The following is a 21,687-nucleotide window of genomic DNA, read 5'->3' on the forward strand; positions in this document are numbered from 1 at the left end:
CATATAAAAAAATATTTTTTTGAAAAGTCCCCAAAGCAATGCCTTACCTCGTGTTCTGCCACTTCGTCGTAATTCTTGCGTTTCTTTATTATCTTGATGGCCACCATGTCACATGTACGTGTGTTGACGGCTTTGGCCACCATCCCATAGCCCCCTTCCTCCATGAAGCTTGTGACGATGTACTGGCCTTCATCCAGCATGTCCTGCTCGGCTATGCAACTCTCTGAATCCAACCCTGGGTCATCAGAGTTTTGTGAGGAGGAGCTGGTACTGGACACGATGGCGTGTTGTAGTTGGGGGGCGGACGTGGTCAGGATGTCAACGTAAACGGCCGGGGAAGGGACGATGACGTTGCCCCACTCTGTGTCAAAGTGCACGGGGGAGCTGGTGGTCAGGATGTCAATGTAGACCGCTGGCGACGGGACATCTTCAGAGATGAACACGTCCGGCTCATCTGTGTCCCACTCTGGTTCGGAGCTGGACGACATGCTGGAGTGTCGGATGGCTTTGTCCATGGAACCACCTAAAGAGAGAGGAGAGAGACAGAGAATTTAGAGTCAATTATGGATTATGATACAGATCAACCAGAGTTCTCTTCAATCCTTAATGGCATACCATTGGCATCTTTGAGATATAATGTATCTCCACTTTTAGTTTAACTAGCAGTTGCTTCAGAAATCATTATAGGCTATCTGTATATATTTACTATATGTGACTCAGAGACCATACTAATACAATTATGGTTATGCTCACAGTTAAGCATTAAATGTTTGCAGTAATGAATTGGTCATTGAACCTCACCTGTACTTGTCTTTGAAGAGCGCTGGTATGGTTCAAAGCGATGCTTTTTCAGACCTCCTACTTTGAGTTTTAATCCTTTGCTCTCCTGTTGTCTCCTGGTCATTAATGTAGTCATGGTGTGTTTGTTGAGTCCTCGATCTTTCTCCTGCTTCTTTCTGTAGATTCAGATGATCTGCTCTGAAGAAAACACCCCACTATAGCCTATATGCAGTCTAGTCAGGGTACTTAGTGAAGATGCTGCTGCTTCCACCTCTAGATTCAGATGATCTGCTCTGAAGAAAACACTGACTATATATGCAGTCTAGTCAGGGTATTTAGGGCCCTCTCTGACCAATCAGGTAACCCCTTTACCAAGGTGTGAATTGTTGATAGGTGGGGGGGAAGGATTTGGCCACTGTTGCCTGAATGCAAATAAGAATATATGTACAGCAAATTAATGAAACTAATAATGATAAAATTCATTATAGTAGAGTATAGTATAACATGATGCTTGTATTGATGTGTATGTATTGCAGTGTGAACAGTAATGTTTGAGTGTTTTTCTTCTATGGGCCTTTCACCTCTGAGTTTCACCTTTATTTTACTTTTAAGGTCTGACAATGAAGTGTCCAGATTCACACTTTTGTAATTGTAAGCTTAATACATCGGTAGTTCGTTATATTTTATAGATTTGCTCAACTGACTCATTTCCTGTTTGTTTTGTTTGTATTTATGATACACTCAAATTGTTTTATGTCTTATCCCAGTGAAACGATCTGCTTACTGTAAGCATACTTTAAGTTGCTCTGGGTTAAGAGCATCTGCCTAAATTGTAAATTGAAACAGTATTCTGTGCATAATGGTAATGTGTCCACAGTGAACAGAGTTAATCTGAAGAGTCAATCTGAAGGAATGTGGGTCTCAGGAGTGTGAAATTAGTTTCAATGGGCTGTGATTAAGCTTTCATTCAAAGTAATTTGAATGCAAAATAATGAAGAAATAATTAATCATCCGGTTCAAATGTGAATTGGCTAAATGATGATGGCTGATCATTTTATCATAGATAATGCATTCAAATGAGGAGATTAAACACGTTAATCACATGGTTGTCTGGCTTTGGATAGAATAGAAGAATATGATGCTGATCATCAAATAGAATAGATCACCTGCTAATGGTCACATTATGCATGACTGAGACCATTTTAATGTTCTCTGAGGAGTTTCAGCAGAGCTACAAATCACATGATTATCCCCCACATATAAATTATGTGTATACAGATCTGTTGCACTAGCAACTGAGCTGGGAAATCCAACTTACAAAACCACAAGAATAAAAGAAAGAAAACAATTAAACAATGATCCATATATGTCACATATATTGACATACATTTTAGCTTGGGATAAGCTTTTGCAATTATGGATAATTGTTATAGTATACAACAAATCTCATCATAATATAAGCTTTTTTATGTCAATAAAGTAATTATAAACACAGGGGTGACCAGGGGTTTGTTTCACACGGCAAACTCCACATTTCTTCAGCAAAGTATACTTGTTGCTTTTTAATATTTTAGCATTCTGTAGGCTCATATCAGAAAGAATAATACTAATTCATATAATGTCTAAATAATAATAGGCCGAATGAAATTGTTGATGTATTTGTGATTAGTATCTGCCTCTATTTAGCAAATAAAAAACTGCTTCAGTTGTTCGTTTCCTTGTAATTATTGTTCTCATGTCATACCAGTAAAATCACATACAGTAGTTCAAACTGTTTCTTATGGCAGATTGATAACTCATTGATAATAGGATAAAATCAAAGCTGCATTCACATATATTAAATGGCAATACTCAGGGCAGTTATAGGCCTGGTGTTCAAACTGTGTCACAGCAAAATATCTAAACATATGAAATAAAACGAAAAGCATGTATTTTCTACTTTCATTTTGTAAATATTCGAAAATGCATTCAACGCATTTATGCCATAATCACTGGAGAATGTTAAATTCTAGCCTACGGTTTTGTTGTCAACATTCTCTAATTGTGTCAGAATTGTAGATGTTTAACAGTACACTTGTTTATTTTACGCTAATCTCAAATTTGGGTCCATATGGTTACAAACTAGGGTTACATGGACCACTGGACGGTCCCCGGACCACTGGTTGAGAACCACTGTGCTGTGTTTTCTGACTCGTCTTATTTGGGGGCGGAGAGTTACAACATTTGCATGAATGAACCCAACCCATTGTTCTCAGGTTTCATTCACTCTCTTCATCATCATTCACCACCCATAAGTACCACTGAGCGTGCTGGCGGTTAGTTTAGTAAAACACCGTATTCAATCTTGACCAATGGCTACCATTGAAGACATCTACCGCTTGGCTTCTGAACGACGAGCACGTCGAGAAGCAGCAGAAATGGAAAAGATCCGAAACTTTGATTGCAAATGCCAACGAAAACACAACAGCAAGGAGAACTCGGATCGGCAGCAGGAACCCGCCGTGACTTCTGCTTCATGCAGTCAGAACCTGGACCCGACGGTGATCTGGGAGACCCGCAGGAAGACCGCAGCCTTGTCCAGGAACCAGCGGGACCTGGTCCTCCTGGGGATAATCAAGACCTCCATGAACGACTCTGAGATCAGTGAGATGAGTCTGACTCGGTGCACCAAGAGAGTCAACGCCACCTACATGGTGAACTCTGTGGTGGTGTGTCGGGCTACGTTCTGCTTCGTCTATGGGTGAGTTTCACTGGTGGAAAGTAACTGTTAAAGTGGCAGGCCTACATGTATTGTACTTTGGTACAATATATCAACTAGTTTATTTTCAATTCCCAATAGATGGATACTTTTTCGGATGTGTCAGGATACAGAAAACGTATACTAACAAACATCACACAGTCCATTGACAATAAAGAAACAATGCCAACCTCGACTACTCCTCTACATCTCAGAGGAAAATATTGTGTCTAGTTTATAGTACTCCACCGTCCATGCCAATTATTTGTTACACTCTGCTGTCTGCACAATGAGTAGCCTACTTTGAGACAGTAGCCTACACATTGCTGGCAATACCTTTTTGTACTTTTAGTCAAGTAAAGAAATACTACAGTATTGATACGTATTCATGTGAGTACTTATTCCACCACTGGGCAAGTCCAACCTTAATTATCAGATATGCTAGTCTGGAACAGTAGCTAAATCTGTGTTTTTAAAACCAAGGTGTTTGTGTGTGTTTCTTTTGTCCAGGATCAGAAACGCTGAACTCAACGCCCTGAGGCAACACTACGTGGAGAATGGTTTAAAACCACGCCAGAGGCTGAGGAAGCTACACAGGTCATTATCATGGACATGGATTGATTTAATTGATTGCATACTTTATTAACAGTTTGCAAAAAGTCCAATAGGTTTTAAAACCACTATGGCTTGTTTCCATTCGGGTCCTTTATCCTCAATTAAATCTGAACATTTAATGACATACAGAACTATGCAAAAACATCATATTGGCTATCTTATTCATCATGTTTCATGAACATGGCAGTATTCTGTGAACATGATGCATGTATTGTAACAGTGGAACAATGTTTAAATGTTTGATTCTACTCCAGGCCCAGCTTTGAGGACAGTGAGTGATGCAGTTTCTTCAGCAGATCTAAACTGGACGTATCTTTCCTCCTACACTATTCTAGTGTCTGCCCCTTCTGGACTGGACATGAATCACATCACGTTAGAAGATTTTTTATAGTTTATACCAACACTGCACATACAATGTTGTTAGACATTATATAGTGTCCTATAATGTTCCAACATAGCTATGGCTACTTTATGATGGAAATTGTAGCATGATGTTTTTATTTTTTTAAGAGTTGGTCACATATGCCCTTTTTATTCATGTATGTGAATTTAGTTGGCCAACTTGGAGACTGGGGATGTTATCAAGTAGGCCCATGTGAAAATAAACAAGTGCAAACCCATTTTATTATTTTCACTTACTGATGTTTATTGTTGCTCTTTGATCAGACTTTGTTACATTATACAGGTTCATACTATATGACATCAGAGTAAATTAAAATGATGACTAAAATGAATAAAGTAACCATCAAATATAAATACAATCTCGCAACAATATAAAAAAGGATACAATCTCATAAAAGTATAGTTACTATATATACGTTTTAACCACAAGCATTAGATTAATTCTTAATAATTAAGGTTTAAGGACAATACAGCTTGTAGCTGCATTATAGGATATAGAATAGAGATTATCTGTGCAACAAATGGTCTCAGTTCATCCATAATGTGATCATTAACAGGTGATGTGTCCAACCAGTGACCATTAACATGTTTAATCTCTGCATTTGAATGCATTGTCTATAGTGACTGAAGCATCAGCCATCATCATTTAGCCTATTTTACATTTGAACCAGGTGAAAGAATGCAGGTTTTCTTCATTCTAAATACTTAATCACAACACATTGAAACCAGAGTGCTCCAAGTCAGACAATCCATCCATTTGCACACTCAGAGTTGATTGAACCCAAGACAGCACTAGAGTGGTTGAGCAAAACTATAGCCCAAGCCTAGCTACAATTTACAATTTAGGCATTTAGCAGACGCTCTTAATCCAGAGCGATTTACATTAAGCTCAAATCTAATGTGTGTGTGAGTCTGAATACTTTATTGCCAGACCTTAAAAGTAATTCACAGTCAAACTGTGAAAAGGTCCAGAATAAATAAGTTCAAATGAAGCAGAAACAAATTAGATATTACAGCAATTACTTTATGAATGTTTCATTCAATCATCTGTATTTTACTTGAAGGTATAATCTGATGATATTCTACTCCAATTTAGATTAGTATATTATCATTTATTTGCAGTATATTATATATTATTTTTTGTCTTCCATGTCATTGCCAATAAACTGACAATGATTGATCATGCATTTGTTAGCCTCATTTCACAGTGTAGCCTATTCTTTACTATTATATTTGCTATCACTATCTGGTATTCTTATTATTTCACGAAGAGAAAGTTTACGAAAGAGATGGCGAGACTCATGTTGCTGACCAAACACTGTAGCAGGGATTTCTATTAGAATATTAATACAATTTCACATATGAATTCTCCTTATTCAACACTGCAATATTACCCAAGTGTGGAATGTCCTGACCCCATCCCTTAAAAATGGGGATTCCTTTAAAACCGGCATGTAAATTCACCTTTCAGGGCTGTGTTTTTTGTGACGATATTGAACTGCTATATTTTATTGTGTGTTTATGAGTTAAATACATAGGACATAGATGGAAACATGACCACAAGGACTTTCTACCTAGTAGCCTATTCAATCAATGTATAGAGATATAACTGGAAAATCTCAGCATCATTGAAAAGACTTTGTCCTTTTATAAGAAAACTAATAAAGGTTAAATGTACTTTTCTGAGTTTAAGTTGACAGTGCAATATAATTTGTATCATACACCAAAGACAAGCCCCTTGGCATTTTATCTGTTGAATTATCCTCCATTTTTAATTAGTACATACCGTACTTGAAATTACGTTAAACATGGAACATCCGCAACATTAGGTGGGTAGTTCATGTTATATGCGTTGGAGCGCCTCAGTGTGGCTGCAGGGTTCATGTGCAATCGCATGCTGGCTAAAGTCACGTTGTGGTATAGAGTAGAGACCATCTGCCCCCAATGTGCACCAGGTAACCTCTCCTGGTGCAACAGCGATTAGAATTTCTGCATCCCGCGTTGTTCAATAAAAAGCATTTTTATCCGTGTCATGGTCAGTATCATGTCAGCGTCATGTCAGTGTCATGGTCAGTGTCATGGTCAGTATCATGTCAGTGTCATGGTCAGTATCATGTCAGTGTCATGGTCAGTGTCATGGTCAGTAGCATGTCAGTATCATGTCAGTATCATGTCAGTATCATGTCAGTGTCATGGTCAGTATCATGGTCAGTGTCATGTCAGTATCATGTCAGTGTCATGTCAGTGTCATGGTCAGTGTCATGGTCAGTATAATGTCAGTATCATGTCAGTGTCATGTCAGTGTCATGGTCAGTATCATGTCAGTGTCATGGTCAGTATAATGTCAGTATCATGTCAGTGTCATGGTCAGTGTCATGGTCAGTGTCATGTCAGTGTCATGGTCAGTATCATGTCAGTGTCATGGTCAGTGTCATGGTCAGTATCATGGTCAGTAGCATGTCAGTATCTTGTCAGTATCATGTCAGTGTCATGGTCAGTGTCATGGTCAGTATCATGTCAGTGTCATGGTCAGTATCATGTCAGTGTCATGGTCCGTATCATGTCAGTGTCATGGTCAGTGTCATGGTCAGTATCATGGTCAGTAGCATGTCAGTATCATGGTCAGTATCATGGCAGTGTCATGTCAGTGTCATGGTCAGTGTCATGTCATTGTCATGTCAGTGTCATGGTCAGTATCATGTCAGTGTCATGGTCAGTATCATGTCAGTGTCATGGTCAGTATCATGGTCAGTAGCATGTCAGTATCATGGTCAGTATCATGGCAGTGTCATGTCAGTGTCATGGTCAGTGTCATGTCAGTGTCATGTCAGTGTCATGTCAGTGTCATGGTCAGTATCATGTCAGTGTCATGGTCAGTATCATGTCAGTATCATGTCAGTGTCATGTCATGGTCAGTATCATGTCAGTGTCATGGTCCGTATCATGTCAGTGTCATGGTCAGTGTCATGGTCAGTATCATGGTCAGTAGCATGTCAGTAGCATGTCAGTATCATGTCAGTGTCATGGTCAGTGTCATGGTCAGTATCATGTCAGTGTCATGGTCAGTATCATATCAGTGTCATGGTCAGTATCATGTCAGTGTCATGGTCAGTGTCATGGTCAGTATCATGGTCAGTAGCATGTCAGTATCATGGTCAGTATCATGTCAGTGTCATGTCAGTATCATGGTCAATATGACTAAAATGTAATAAAAACTCATAATGTAATAACCAGCTCATATATTATAAAGACATTATTGCATTATGAAGTTTTATTACAGTATGAGTCGCCTATGTGGAGGTTCCTAATGTAACACATTATTACATTATAGAAAAATCTATTAAGTTATGTGCTCGTCTTTTAATTACATTATGAGCTGATTATTACATTATAAGTTGCTACACACCCCTTAAACAATTGCCTTGAAAATACATTTAAGATTTGTGGACTGTCGGAATGGTGGGACTAAAACGTGTCGGAATGGGGGGATGTCGGAATGGCAGCATGTCGGAATGGAGGGATGCACCCGGGGGAAGGACGTGACTTCTTTGCAAAACTATACTGCGTTTGGGTTTGTACACACACACACACACACACACACACACACACACACACACACACACACACACACACACACACACACACACACACACACACACACACACACACACACACACACACACACACACACACAAACACATCCCCTCTAAAGCTAATCATGACACAAAAGGCGATCAGTGAAATCCTCTCCGTTCGATCAGTTCAGTCCATCTCATCTGATCCGGTTCCGGTTCTTCTAACTTTGACCATAAACAGCTGCTCCTTTTGAAAACATATACTGATAAAAAAAAATATATATATACAAATACAAGCAAACGGGACGATATTAACGGGATGTCAGGACGATATTAACGGGATGTCAGGACGATATTAACGCAGAAAAAATAAATAAAAAAAAGCCCCTAAATGTTCATCAGCAACGTGTTAATGAAAGATAGATGATGTCATCTGTGTTTTAGAGGTGTTCTCAATGACAGCCTGTTATGGACCTTCGTCTAGGTAGGGTGAAGGGACATGACACAATTTGAGAGGAGACAGGGTGAAAAGAACTTCAATTTATTTGTAGTCGCTCTTTTTGTTCAACATTAGAGACAATTTGTACATTTCTGGTTCACAACTCTCACGTTTTGGCTTCAGAGTGCAGGTGCTATTCTAACAAAACGAATCTAACTGGAAATCAAAAGTTTACCCCTACCTAAAGGCCCTAACAGAATGTTAAACAAAATTACAATTCTAAATCCCTAACTACCCTAACTAACCAAAATTACAATAAGTTAACAAAAGAAAATACCTGGCACCCCTACATGGAGAAGGTAGGAACCGGGTTTCTTATTTAACAAGGGCAAATCATAGGCTACAGACTTAAAGGCAAATGAAAGGTTACTTTGCACTAAACACTGGGCTAAACAAAACAAAACATAACTTACGGCATAACGAACAAGAACCAAGAACAAACAATAATAAGGCAGGCACAAGCGAGGACTAGAGGGATGGAGTCTCTGCTGCTGAATGCTGTCGTCCCCTGCTGAAGTCCAAGTTCAACTGAGCTTTTATACGGAGACAGGAAGAGTGCCCAGCCAACAGGAAACTGGTGTTGTCGGGGAGAACCAATAAGGAACAGAGGGGCAGGTCCAATCAGGGACCTGTCACTCAGAGCCATGTCTGTCAATTCACTTGAGTACTGTAGCAAAATAAATACAACTTGTTACATGCCATAAAACATAATAACAAATACCAACTTACCAAATTATTATCCTAATTTAATAGCGACCATAAATAAAACTGAAAAGTATACTTGGCAATCAATTCGGCCCACAGGCAGAGCCTGATTGTTTGAGCCTACACACAATCAATCAATAAATCAATCAATAAATCAATAATCACAATATATTACACACAAGGTTCAAGGTTCTACTTTATTGTTCCATCTTGTATAGAGGTACATACAACTTTATTGTTCTATCTTGTGTACAGGTACATACAACTTTATTGTTCTATCTTGTGTACAGGTACATAAAACTTTATTGTTCTATCTTGTGTACAGGTACATAAAACTTTATTGTTCTATCTTGTGTACAGGTACATAAAACCTTATTGTTCTATCTTGTGTACAGGTACATAAAACTTTATTGTTCTATCTTGTGTACAGGTACATACTGTACAACTTTATTGTTCTATCTTGTGTACAGGTACATAAAACTTTATTGTTCTATCTTGTGTACAGGTACATAAAACTTTATTGTTCCATCTTGTATAGAGGTACATAAAACTTTATTGTTCCATCTTGTGTAACGTGTGTGTGTGTGTGTGTGTGTGTGTGTGTGTGTGTGTGTGTGTGTGTGTGTGTGTGTGTGTGTATGTGTGTGTGTGTGTGTGTGTGTGTGTGTGTGTGTGTGTGACAGAGAAAACCACCTAACTCCACAGAAGAATACAGGATCTACTGAATGTGAAGGTAGCCTACAGGGGGGAAGCCACACTGTGTGGCTCAATATGTCACATTGCCCCCCACCCCGTCAAAAACAGCTAAAATCCCTAAAACGAAAGAAAGCAGCAAATGAAAAAAAAAAAAGAATAACACCCATCTTTTACTTTTCCTAATAACAACCTAAAACATGAACCTTGTCCTTTTAATGAAGTTTAAGATGGCAAATCATACACATGCAGAACAAACCAAAAACATGGCAGGCGAGCAGAACATCACTAAAACAAAAAATAATTATGCTGAAGACCTCAGGTGTTTGTTGGCCTTAAGTAGGCAACCCCAACCAATCAGGGGAAGGGCTGGTGATCCAGTATAGGCAACCCCAACCAATCAGGGGAAGAAGGGCTGGTGATCCAGTAGGCAACCCCAACCAATCAGGGGAAGGGCTGGTGAGATGCAGTAACCACATACTCACCCTCTCCTACCACTCTGACACTCTTCCATAGACTATTCTACTGGCACATATGTGGCAGTGGAGTAGAGGTAAAACTATTAGGAGAATGGAAATACCTAAAAAGAAAAAACATGTCCTTAGTTGCGTTTCACCACTGGTGCACAATGGCTTGCTAATTGCGAACGCAGTGAGCACTTACTATGAGACCTAGCAGATCATGTCTGTGTGTCTGTCTGTGTGTCTGTCTGTCTGTCTGTCCCGCTATCCAAATATGGAGTGTGTTGCATCAGCAATCACTCAGCTCCATATATGGGCAGAAAAGGGGCCAGGTCCACTCAGCTCCATATATGGGCACAAAAGGGGCCAGGTCCACATATACAGTAACAGCGGGACAAACACACAGACAGACAGACATGATCTGCAGGGTCTCAGCTGCGTTCGCTTCCCGCGTTTGCGCGTCTTACTGGTAGGTTTATCCTTAATAGTCATATTCCCACACACTCTGTGTCTTGCATTGTTTTCCATAGCTGGCAATGCAGCGGGAAATCCACTCCACTTGTCTGTGGACGTCGGTGTAGACATTAGGGTTTTCACCATCGCATGCCCCACTCCCCCAGCTGGCCAAGCCTGCCACGTAGTGAACCCCATGGTCCTTGCAGATCACGGGTCCGCCCGAATCCCCCTGTAAGACACACAGCCATATGAGTCACCCTGTAAGACACACAGCCATATGAGTCACCCTGTAAGACACACAGCCATATGAGTCACCCTGTAAGACACACAGCCATATGAGTCACCCTGTAAGACACACAGCCATATGAGTCACCTACTTATCATTTTGACTTGATCTACTTTATCTCTTTGACTTATTCTCATTTTTGTATTATCTTCAATTAAACCTTTTTGATCAGATCAAATTGTTTTATTCATCTCTACTGGGAATATTGACAAGCATCAATCTCTCTCACACACACACACACACACACACACACACACACACACACACACACACACACACACACACACACACACACACACTCTTACGCTACAGGTGCTGACTAGTCCCGTCTTGTCTTCTCCACAGATCATGGTGTCGTCCAGCTGGGATCCATAAAACTTCATGCAACGCTCATGAGACATCAGGGAAACCTGTCCTTGTGACAGTTTGGATGGGTGGATATCTGAGGGACAAGAACACTGGTTGGTTTATCCCTGTGTTAATATAGACTGGTGTAGCTTTTATTTAAAGTACCTATATACCTATAAAGTTTGTGTTTTTGGGGCTCCCATATGTGTTTTCTATCCCCACAAATAACCTTAATCTTGTCCTCATCGTGATGTCATCAGCAATGTCCACCATTGTTGATTTTCCAAGCTGGCATGGAATGGAAACATGCCTGGTTTTTATCTAGCATCAGTATTATAATGACTCAAATATTAAATAATCTGCATATCAGCACCCCCACCACCTCAGGACATTGTGGTATTGCAGCTAAAACTGCTTTCAAAGTCCAGAAATAAATTACAAGGGCTGGTTATATCAGAGTGGTGATTGAGTCTCAAACAATTAGAAATAATAAAATAATAATAATAAAAGCAGCTTTAAAGAGGGAGTGCCACAATGTTTGTATTTTTCCAGTTTTCCATGTGTCTATGAGGTGACAGTACTTCATTAGACACCCTGGAGTCGTTTTTATGTGCAATGGTGTATTAACTTTGTATTTAGGGTTTCTTCCTGGAGGCTGAACCCTTGACAGTCAAACGGGCCAATGAAATAAACAGTAATATAGTGACATCACACTATCAGCCCATCCTCTAAGCCCTCCCTCTCCCAACTACAGCTGTGGGTGTGGCTTCAGTTCAGGTGGATCACCACTCATCACCACCCATCACCACCCACCCTTAGAGTATATATGAATAGAGACGGCACCCGGAGGAAACCCTGAGGCGAAATGGACATAGTGGCCGAATTTGATATTGCAGCTCGAGCCAGCGCTGGTCCGTTGACTATCATTGCGCACGTTCATGTTATTGGGGGCCATGACACGTGAACGAATGTTTCATACGTGAACGCGCACAAACGGCACAATGATAGTCAACGACCAGCGCGTTCATGTTATTGGGGCAATCCATCCCAGAATGCACTTGTTCCTAGGAGTGAAATCGCCTCATGCGCTTTTGAGCAACTTAATGCAAGTGGATGGGAGGAGGAATCCGGTGCCGTCTCTATTCATATATACTCTAAGCACCCACCAAGCAAACCAGGCATACTTAATTAACTGGTGGGCGTGTCCACATAAAAACAACATTAGAGCAAATATTGTACACTTTTTTTTGGAAAAAAATATAACTCCTTATATAACAATAAGACCTGATGATCATGTTTTAGGGTGGAAAACAATCACGGCACTCCATCTTTAACCCATTCTGACCTGAGATCCAGATTCATACGAGGTTTCCAGTGGACACACACTGGTCTGATTAACCCATTCTGACCCGAGATCAGATTCTAAAAATGTCAGTCGTTCTTCGATTTTTCAAAAATAGCAGACCTACAAGCTCGTGGCGCGCTATGAGCTTGTAGATCTGCTATTTTTCAATAGCTAAAACATAACATTATGCTAACACTAAAATGGGTTCCCGTTCAGAATGGGTTAAGGTGTGATTAATGGCAGTGGAATGGTTGGACACGTATACCATATTTAGTTTCGCCCCATCCAGAGATCCAACACTTCGTTCCATCGGGGGACATCTTGTCTGGCAGACAGGCAGTCGTAACGTAGCTGGTTTCATTGGCACAGAATGCTCCGTTGGTGGTTTCCAGCTGCAGTAATGCTGAAGACACAGTAAACACAATAGTTACATAACATTGGCATCTCTGACTGACATTATGTCATCATTTAGACCTTAAGGCATGCTGTGTGAGTGACATAGAGTAGATGAATGGACCAATCAGAGACATAGAGTAGATGAATGGACCAATCAGAGACATAGAGTAGATGAATGGTCTCACCAATGTCATTTCTTGGATTGTTGTTTATTTTGCTTTCCCAATATTCCCCATGAATGAAGTCTCTGACCACTTCGACGATCTGGTCTTCCTCTTCATGTATGCCTTTGTCCACTCCCCCCAAGACCACCTGCATGTCCATGGTGTCGTTAGTCTTACTGGAGAAACAACAGTCAGTCATTAAGACATGAGAGACGTTTCATTCATTATTCTGGCTCCCAGACTGGAATGAACTGCCCATTACAGTCAGAACTGCAGACTCACTCCCAATCTAAACTATGGAATGAACTTCCCATTGCAGTCAGAACTGCAGACTCACTCCCAATCTTTGGACCATAGTCTGAAAACCTACCTCTTCAGACTCCATCTTAGTTCCGTAGGACTTGGCCTATAGCCTTGACGACCTTACAGGCTTATGGAAAGGCTACAATGTAATTTAAATAGTTAATGTTATGTAGACAGATGCCATGTCCTATAGTGCTATAGTGTATATAGTTTCAACGTAGAGATTATTGTTTCATTGTTGAGTCAAAACTCAGAAATGGACAATCTGGTCAGCATGACAAGACCTCAGCATGTTAGCACAAATAGCATTCAGAGCAGCATGCTAGCACACATAGCATTCATAGCAGCATGTTAGCACACATAGCATTCATAGCAGCATGTTAGCACAAATAGCATTCAGAGCAGCATGTTAGCACAAATAGCATTCAGAGCAGCATGTTAGCACACATAGCATTCATAGCAGCATGTTAGCACACATAGCATTCATAGCAGCATGTTAGCACAAATAGCATTCAGAGCAGCATGTTAGCACAAATAGCATTCAGAGCAGCATGTTAGCACACATAGCATTCAGAGCAGCATGTTAGCACACATAGCATTCAGAGCATCTTACACGCAGTGAGCAGCGGTGAGGACCCAACAGGAATGGATGAGGACGCCTCCACAGACGTGTCCGAACGCATTCGATGTGTTTCTGCGTTTGCGCTGCAGAGACACCTGCCATGGATGGTCTCCAGGTCGGGACAGAGTGCCTCCGCTGATTGTGAGCATATTGCCGATCCGCTTGCCGCACTTTCCTGAGTCAAATGGAGACAGAGCGTGAGAGCCATGGAGAGAAGTGTGTGTGTGACTGTGTGTGTGTGTGTGTGTGTGTGTGTGTGTGCATGCTTGCGTTCCGTGCAACGCATGCACGCACACACACACACACACACACACACACACACACACACACACACACACACACACACACACACTTCAATGTATTTATTTGAATCCACAAATTACAATACATTTTACAAGGAAACAAATATAACCGGGTTGACAGTTCATGTACACTTAAGGATACACATATGGCACCTCCTCCTCCACACAGACAAGCTGCCTATAACAGCCGAAACAGAACAGTATTTGGCAAGTTGTTTGGCTTTGCTCTTTGTCATGCCAGCTATTCTCATAGGCCACTCATGGTCAATTTATGCACATGGCCCAGGCTTCCGAATATCAGTATGGCAAATCTACAGCGATACCCCAGGTTTTTTATACAATCCAATTAATGGTTGATACTTCGAATGTTTATCTTGGAATTCCTGGTCCATGTTAACCTCGCCTCACCAGGCTTTCCACCGCCTCGGAGGAAAGCCTGGTCTCTGTTTCAAAAGTCTGTATGATCCGGGCTGGGGACGGATGATGTGGTTACGTCATGTTGTAGTATTGTTTTGTAGTCGCCAGACAGGATGAACAGGCGGCGACAACTTCCTTTTCCCTCTCAATAAAAGCTCTCGCTGATGAGAGCTTTTATTGCTTTTATTCAAACAGGAAGCAACAAACAGCTTCCTGTTTGTTGTAGGCAAACCATTGCCTATACAACATGACGTAAGCATATCATCCGGCTCCAGCCCGGATCATATACCGAAATGAAATGGTGCCCAGGCTAGGTCCATGTTAGCCTGGGTAAACCCCTCCCCCCTCGTCAGATTTTCATTCTGCCTGAGGGGTGAGTCTGGCATAATCGCCTGTGTGGCTGTTTAGCCGTTGGGCGGGAGAGTAGCGTTGACGGACAACCCCTTCAGCCAATCAGCGTATTTCAAAACAAGAGGCGTCATCTAAACGCGTTCCGTTCCTACTTCACCTCATTCCATTTCCTCCTGTCTCACACACATTACTAGTCTCTATGCATTGCACACAGCAGCAGCGAAATATTCTTGCCACACTTTATTTTGTTATTTTGTTATTGTTATGGCTGAATCGAATGTCAACGATTTTTGCCGTCTCGGCAAAGATAATTGTCGGAAAGCCGGCCGTTTATCGAACACCAGGAAGATTTACGAAAGGGATCCTAGACAAAGAACCATATATCAGCGTCTGGTTTCCGTTGGCCTAAAGCTGCTTCCACAAGAGGACAAATCACTGCGTATTTGCAATAAGTGCTTCAGACAGATGACAACAATAGAGGAGTCGTTATTAACACTCAACAAATGGAAACAGGTAGAAACTGGTGCCGAACCGGCCGCTACTAGCCAATCTCCAACCACTCCGAAGACTACACCACCCCAAACGGAGAAAAGGATGAGAGATTCCCCGATTAAAACACCACGGGCAGCCAAAAGGAAAAGATATCATCCTCCTACTCCAAAGTAGTTCAAATGTGAAAAGTATTTTGTCTCCCATTTCTCATGTGCAATTGCAACTGTTTGTACATATATTTTGGCTTAACAAAGCTCTGAATGTAGGGTAACCATTTGTCCTTTCCATTTATTTAATATGTTTGTGTGTATGTATAAATAGTTATAAATGTTGCTTTTTCATTGTTTAATTTGTGAAATAAAATGCTTGGAACACCACCTTTGCATTTCTTAAATAGCACTGTGTTAATACAGCATACGGTCTCAAAGGACAGGCAGTTGCAGGCAGTCGTCACAATTTATTGTGAGAGCATAAGTTGATACATACATGTATACATGCAGGATATAGTGTTTTTGGGTCACACATCTGGCAATTGCTTCAAAGGATTGGACAGAGAATGGCTTTCTCTACAGGGTACTGCATGGGAAGGGAATCTTTTGAGGTGTTGACTTCCCTTAAAAGTGTTACCCAAATAATGATTCTACATTCTCTACTTAATTAACCCCTGAGCTGCCTGAGACCTGCTTTATTGGATCAACCCAACAAAAATGTTTCCCATTACTAAAGCCAAATTTAACCTGGGAAGTGGTCCATCGTAACATTCTAATGTCTTTGATTGTTATGTCATGTTGATAAATATTTAACTGTCCAGAAGAGAAAAGCACTTAATTGATGGCTGATGTTTGATGTCAATCTCACCTAGCTCTCCCGGATTGAATCCACACCATGCAATAAGGGAACGCCATCTTAAAATATATATTTAGATCAATGAGCAAGGATATTGATAAGAAGCTCCTGGATTCTGTTTGTCTAGCAGTGGTTTAAAAAGTATATCAAGGTCCATTATTTGGCATTTGAGATTTAGCCCATTCTGTGTTTTAAGCATTGTTATACTGTAGCTGTTGAAACATAGATCTACAAGCTTGTAGATCTGCTATTTTTTTTCTTACAGAGCGAAGGTTTTTAACTCAAATCTTTGCTTCTGGGGGGTCCCTGGAACAACATTTTCAGATTGGGGTCGGCAGCCAATGACATATTTTTGGGGGTCCTTGACATGAAATTGTTTGAGAACCACTGACAGAAACATGCGTTTTTTGTAGAATCGTCCTCAGGTCTAAATGGGTTAAGCTCTGACCTTAAACGTTAAATATTTTGTTATCTTTGGATAAGATTTTGTCCACAATTCCATGCTATATTAATGTGGTACCATAGGAGAGAGAAACGTTTACCAAAATAATTATTCTACATTCTCCAATTGTGTATGCTGTAAATGAAGTAATGCAGACTATAATAGAACTCTAGGGAATGTAAAATTAAACCAAATGGACCCGTCACTCGGTAGACTTAAAAAGCAAGGCTTTTGCACACCTACAACAACGGACAATAAATAGAGTATCCAACAATGAAAACTTTATTAAGTTGCATTCAGAAAAGTACATCAGTATGACTCAAAACAAAACAAAATTACATGCTCAGGCCAACTTCAAATGTCATCATTTGAGCTGGAATTGGAATCCTCATTAGAATCACAGTATGTGTCTTCATTCGACTCATCAAAATAGCCACGGTAATAAATATCTGGCTGACAAAAGCTAGCACCCTCTGGGGGGTTGGCAGGCGGCATATCTTCAATGTCATGAAAACATCATTGATAACTTGTAATATGTGCCGTGCATGTAATCTATGTCGAAGATGTGTGCACACTTTTCCAAAACGGCAACAATCAATTGATCACTAAATCCTGTACACGCAGCCTGGCTAGTGAATAGGTATGGGAGGTCTGCAACCAAATCGTTTTTGTACTTCTCCAACTGTGCCTTGATTAATATTTTGTGATTATGTGTAACCACTCTTGACTGCAAAGGTACACAAATCTTTTTCTGCTGCTCATAAATGGGCAGAGGCTCAACACAAACACCTGATCCATCACATGAACATGACTTATGGCAAAATGTACAGCACAGATGACCTGGCTCAAGACTTTCTGTGATCTCTTCAAATGGACTATACAAAGCTTTTCTTAAGCAACTGGTTCTGCCTTCCTTAACCAAATCTCGTACTGCCTTTTCCACATGACATGACTGTTTTGTGTCGTATAAAACTGCGTGTGATTGCACTCCATTTCTCCCAGCTCTGCCAGCCTGTTGGACTATCGCTTCTGTGTCGTTTGGTGGACCAAACATCACCACATGAGAGATATTGGGAAAGTTGAGGCCCATCCCTAGCGCAGTTGTGGCAGCAACAACTCTGCAATTCCCCTGTCCGTTCAGTGAACTAATCACAAAGTTCTTGTTGTCTTTGTCTGTCCCTTTATGGTACATGCCAATCAGTTCATTGTCCCACTTTTTCTCTGGGTCCCTGTCTAACCAGAAATCTTCACCTAGTTCTGCTTTCAGATAGTGGTACACTTCTGCTGTCTTGTCACGTGACGGGCAGTAGATAATGATCTGTGCCATCGCTGTTCCCTTGGCTCGAACATCATCCACAATCCAGTCAAGACATTGTACTTTTTCTAGTCGTGGTGCTGAGGCTAGTCCTAGCCGGATGTTGCTTCTGTTGGGGCTCACAATCACCCGTGTTGCATTCTCCATTGCTAGAAGTCTGGTGACTCTGTCTCTGGACTCCATGTCTGCTGATGCAGTCAGAGCCAACACTGGCGTGCCTGAAGAAGACATAAGAATAAGAATATAATACATGATGACACAAATAAACAGTGCTATTTATTGCAGAATAGTGCAATGGTAAATTACAAGACATAACAGGTTTATGTACCGCACTACAGTTAACCCATTTAGACCTGAGGCTATAGGTCTAATAATGGTTTATAGCTTTAAACCATTATTTAAAACTGTAGCTGTTGAAAAATAGCAGATCTACAAGCTCGTAGCATGGCACTCACCTTGTTTCACAATGGATCGTAGTACACTAAGCTTTGAAAAGCTCTCTCTGAAGGCAGGTTTCCCCTTTGCACCCAGTCCCCTGAGAAAGACAATAAAGCAGACAATGTTGATTACCACAATGAAGCCAGTAGCCTAACGTTCCACTTGTGTTCACACTTCACAGATAACGTTGTTGATTGATTGAAAATGTTAATAACAGTTTGTAGAACTGGGGGTCATCCGGTTTCTATTCATCAGAACATTTAAAGACAAATATACACTTGCAACAACAAAAAAAATCATCATATACACATGAAAAATAGGGGGCCTACATTGACTAGCCCTGGTAGTCTACTACAGTGATTTTTAACCAGTGGTCCGGGGACCACCAGTGGTCCTTGAGCGGGTTACAGGTGGTCCCCAGTTAAATTATGGAATGTTGGTTACCAAATGGACCGTTATTATAGATTCTCTCAACTCTCTCTATTGTTAAACCTCTGCATTACATAATTTACAAGAAGTCTACACAATTACAGAATGTAGAATGTTATTTTTATCAACGTGTGCCTGCTATCTCTCCTAATCATACCAACAACATGGAATTGTGGACATTTTATACAACAATAACACAATATTGAGGCTAAATGTCATCAAATGGTGGTCCGTGGCTCAAGTTCTGTATAAATAAGGTGCCTTGATATGAAAAGGGTTGAAAATCACTGCCCTATAGTCTACAACACAAATAATCATAAGTTTAAACAGTAACAGGAGATATTTACCATTTGTATGCAACGTGTACTTCGTCGACCACTATCCCCTTGATGTTTTCACGATACACAGGACTTTCCAGCATTTTCAGCCACTTCTCGTTCATCAGCCAAGCCTCTGGACTGCCAAATACTAACTGATAGGATCCCTGTTCTAGGCCCGTAACGTTGTGAACACCAAGCTGCATAGCAGTAACTCCTAGTTTTGTTGCCTCTTTTATCTGGTCCTCCATGAGCGCAACGAGTGGAGAGACAACGATGAAGATAGGATTGCTGTCGGGAAACATTTTCTTTGTCACCAAGGGTGCGAGTTGATATATTAACGACTTTCCAAATCCAGTTACAATTTACAATTTACAATTTAGGCATTTAGCAGACGCTCTTAATCCAGAGCGATTTACATTAAGCAAGAACAAAAAGCATGGGGAATACATCACATAAAAACATTTATCATGAAACATGCGTAAGCTAAGAAAGTAACAGTGGAATATCTATAATGAAATAAGCTATACATCTATACTACTATGATATACATTATGTACTATGACGTGCTATGACTACATACAATGCACTTATGCTGTTTACATAACATGCTATAAGTCTGTATCAAATGCTATCTAAGTCTACAGAATTGCTATCTAAGGGGATGGGGTAAGTGCTATGGGCCATGATGGAATCTGAAAAGGTGGGTTTTCAAACTACGGCGGAAGATTGGGAGTGATGCTGCAGTTCTGACTGCAATGGGAAGTGCATTCCACAGTTTTGGAGCCAGAAGGGAGAAGAGTTTGGGACGTGTGGAGCGTTGTCCCGGCGTTTTTAGTGAGGGTACTTCCAGCTTCCCTGCGTTGGCTGATCTGAGTGAGCGGGAGGGTTTGTAGGGTTCGATCATACTTGCAAGATACTTGCAAGATAGTTGGAAGAAGCGCCAAAACGTCAATTCCACGGAGAAAGTCCACAAGTGCATACTCTTGCTCTTGTTTAATTGCTGTTATTGAATCCATTTCTGCAATAACTTCACCTATGGCTGTTTTTATTCCATCGGTAACGTCACTTCTATCTACTAGCTCCGCCATGTTTGTTGTGTTGTGAATGAGTCGAGTCGAGTAGTTCACACGTCATCAACTGCTCAAATCGTTCCTGATTGGCCAACGTGCGCTGTCAATCACAGAGCCCTGAGCTCGGTCGCGGATTGGCTCGTACCAAAGCTGATACAATCTTAAGAACTTTGTATTCCTATTTAGCCAGACTCACCCCTCCTGGCAGAATGAAATGTTGTCCAGCAGGGGGAGTGGGTTTACCCAGGCTAGGTCCATGTACAAATCAAAGACACAGCCCACCTCCAGAATCAGGACCTCCTTGTGACTGGTGACACACACACACACACACACACACACACACACACACACTTCAATCAAACAACACTGAAAAACGTATACACTTACTTCCACATTGTATTGTTAAACGTGTCCATTGTCCATCCACACACGTAACACTGTGGGGTCCTCTGGTCCAAGTGTATCCCACCATGCATTCGTAGAACACCTTCTCTCCGGGTGCGTACACGTCTCGTCTCGTACCTTTCATGATGCTGTTTATCTGGAGGACCTCTGGGGGTCCGCAGTGCTTTGACAGTGTCACTGTGGAGAGATGCAGCCGTCCACAATGAGCACAGGTAGACACTATAGGTGGCGCCAGAGAGAAACTGCCCTTCTGCCCTCTAGACAGCAATATTAGCCCTTTATGAGAGTTAGTGTTTTGTACAGTTTGTTCATTTTGTTTTGTACAGCATGTACAGTATGTGTGGCCCATGGTGACATCATCATATTTTGTACAGTATGTACAGTATGTGGCCCATGGTGACATCATCATATTTTGTACAGTATGTACAGTATGTGGCCCATGGTGACATCATCATGTTTTGTACAGTATGTGG

At 41.0% G+C, this 21,687-nt stretch overlaps 2 protein-coding genes across 2 annotated transcripts; one reads left to right on the forward strand and one right to left on the reverse strand.

Moving 5' to 3' along the window:
- Positions 1-3,131: 3,131 nt before the first annotated feature.
- LOC308320772 (uncharacterized protein) lies at positions 3,132-4,534 on the forward strand (the record flags this gene model as incomplete). The annotated part of the gene is made up of 3 exons (XM_080771434.1): positions 3,132-3,520; positions 4,028-4,114; positions 4,387-4,534. 3 exons carry the CDS (start codon positions 3,132-3,134, stop codon positions 4,409-4,411), a joined length of 501 nt encoding a protein of 166 aa, XP_080627560.1. The 3' UTR covers positions 4,412-4,534.
- A 6,343-nt stretch (positions 4,535-10,877) lies between these two features.
- LOC308311209 (chymotrypsinogen B-like) lies at positions 10,878-21,376 on the reverse strand. The gene is made up of 6 exons (XM_080757833.1): positions 21,197-21,376; positions 14,379-14,562; positions 13,484-13,638; positions 13,168-13,305; positions 11,515-11,651; positions 10,878-11,152 (listed from the first exon to the last, which is right to left on the reverse strand). The coding sequence occupies exons 1-6, from the start codon at positions 21,336-21,338 to the stop codon at positions 10,949-10,951; spliced, it is 960 nt and encodes a 319-aa protein (XP_080613959.1). The 5' UTR covers positions 21,339-21,376; the 3' UTR covers positions 10,878-10,948.
- Between the last annotated feature and the right edge of the window lie 311 nt (positions 21,377-21,687).

Source organism: Protomyctophum bolini (genome assembly GCF_963924005.1).
Source record: "Protomyctophum bolini genome assembly, chromosome: 1".
In the NCBI taxonomy this organism is placed as follows: Eukaryota; Metazoa; Chordata; class Actinopteri; order Myctophiformes; family Myctophidae; genus Protomyctophum; species Protomyctophum bolini.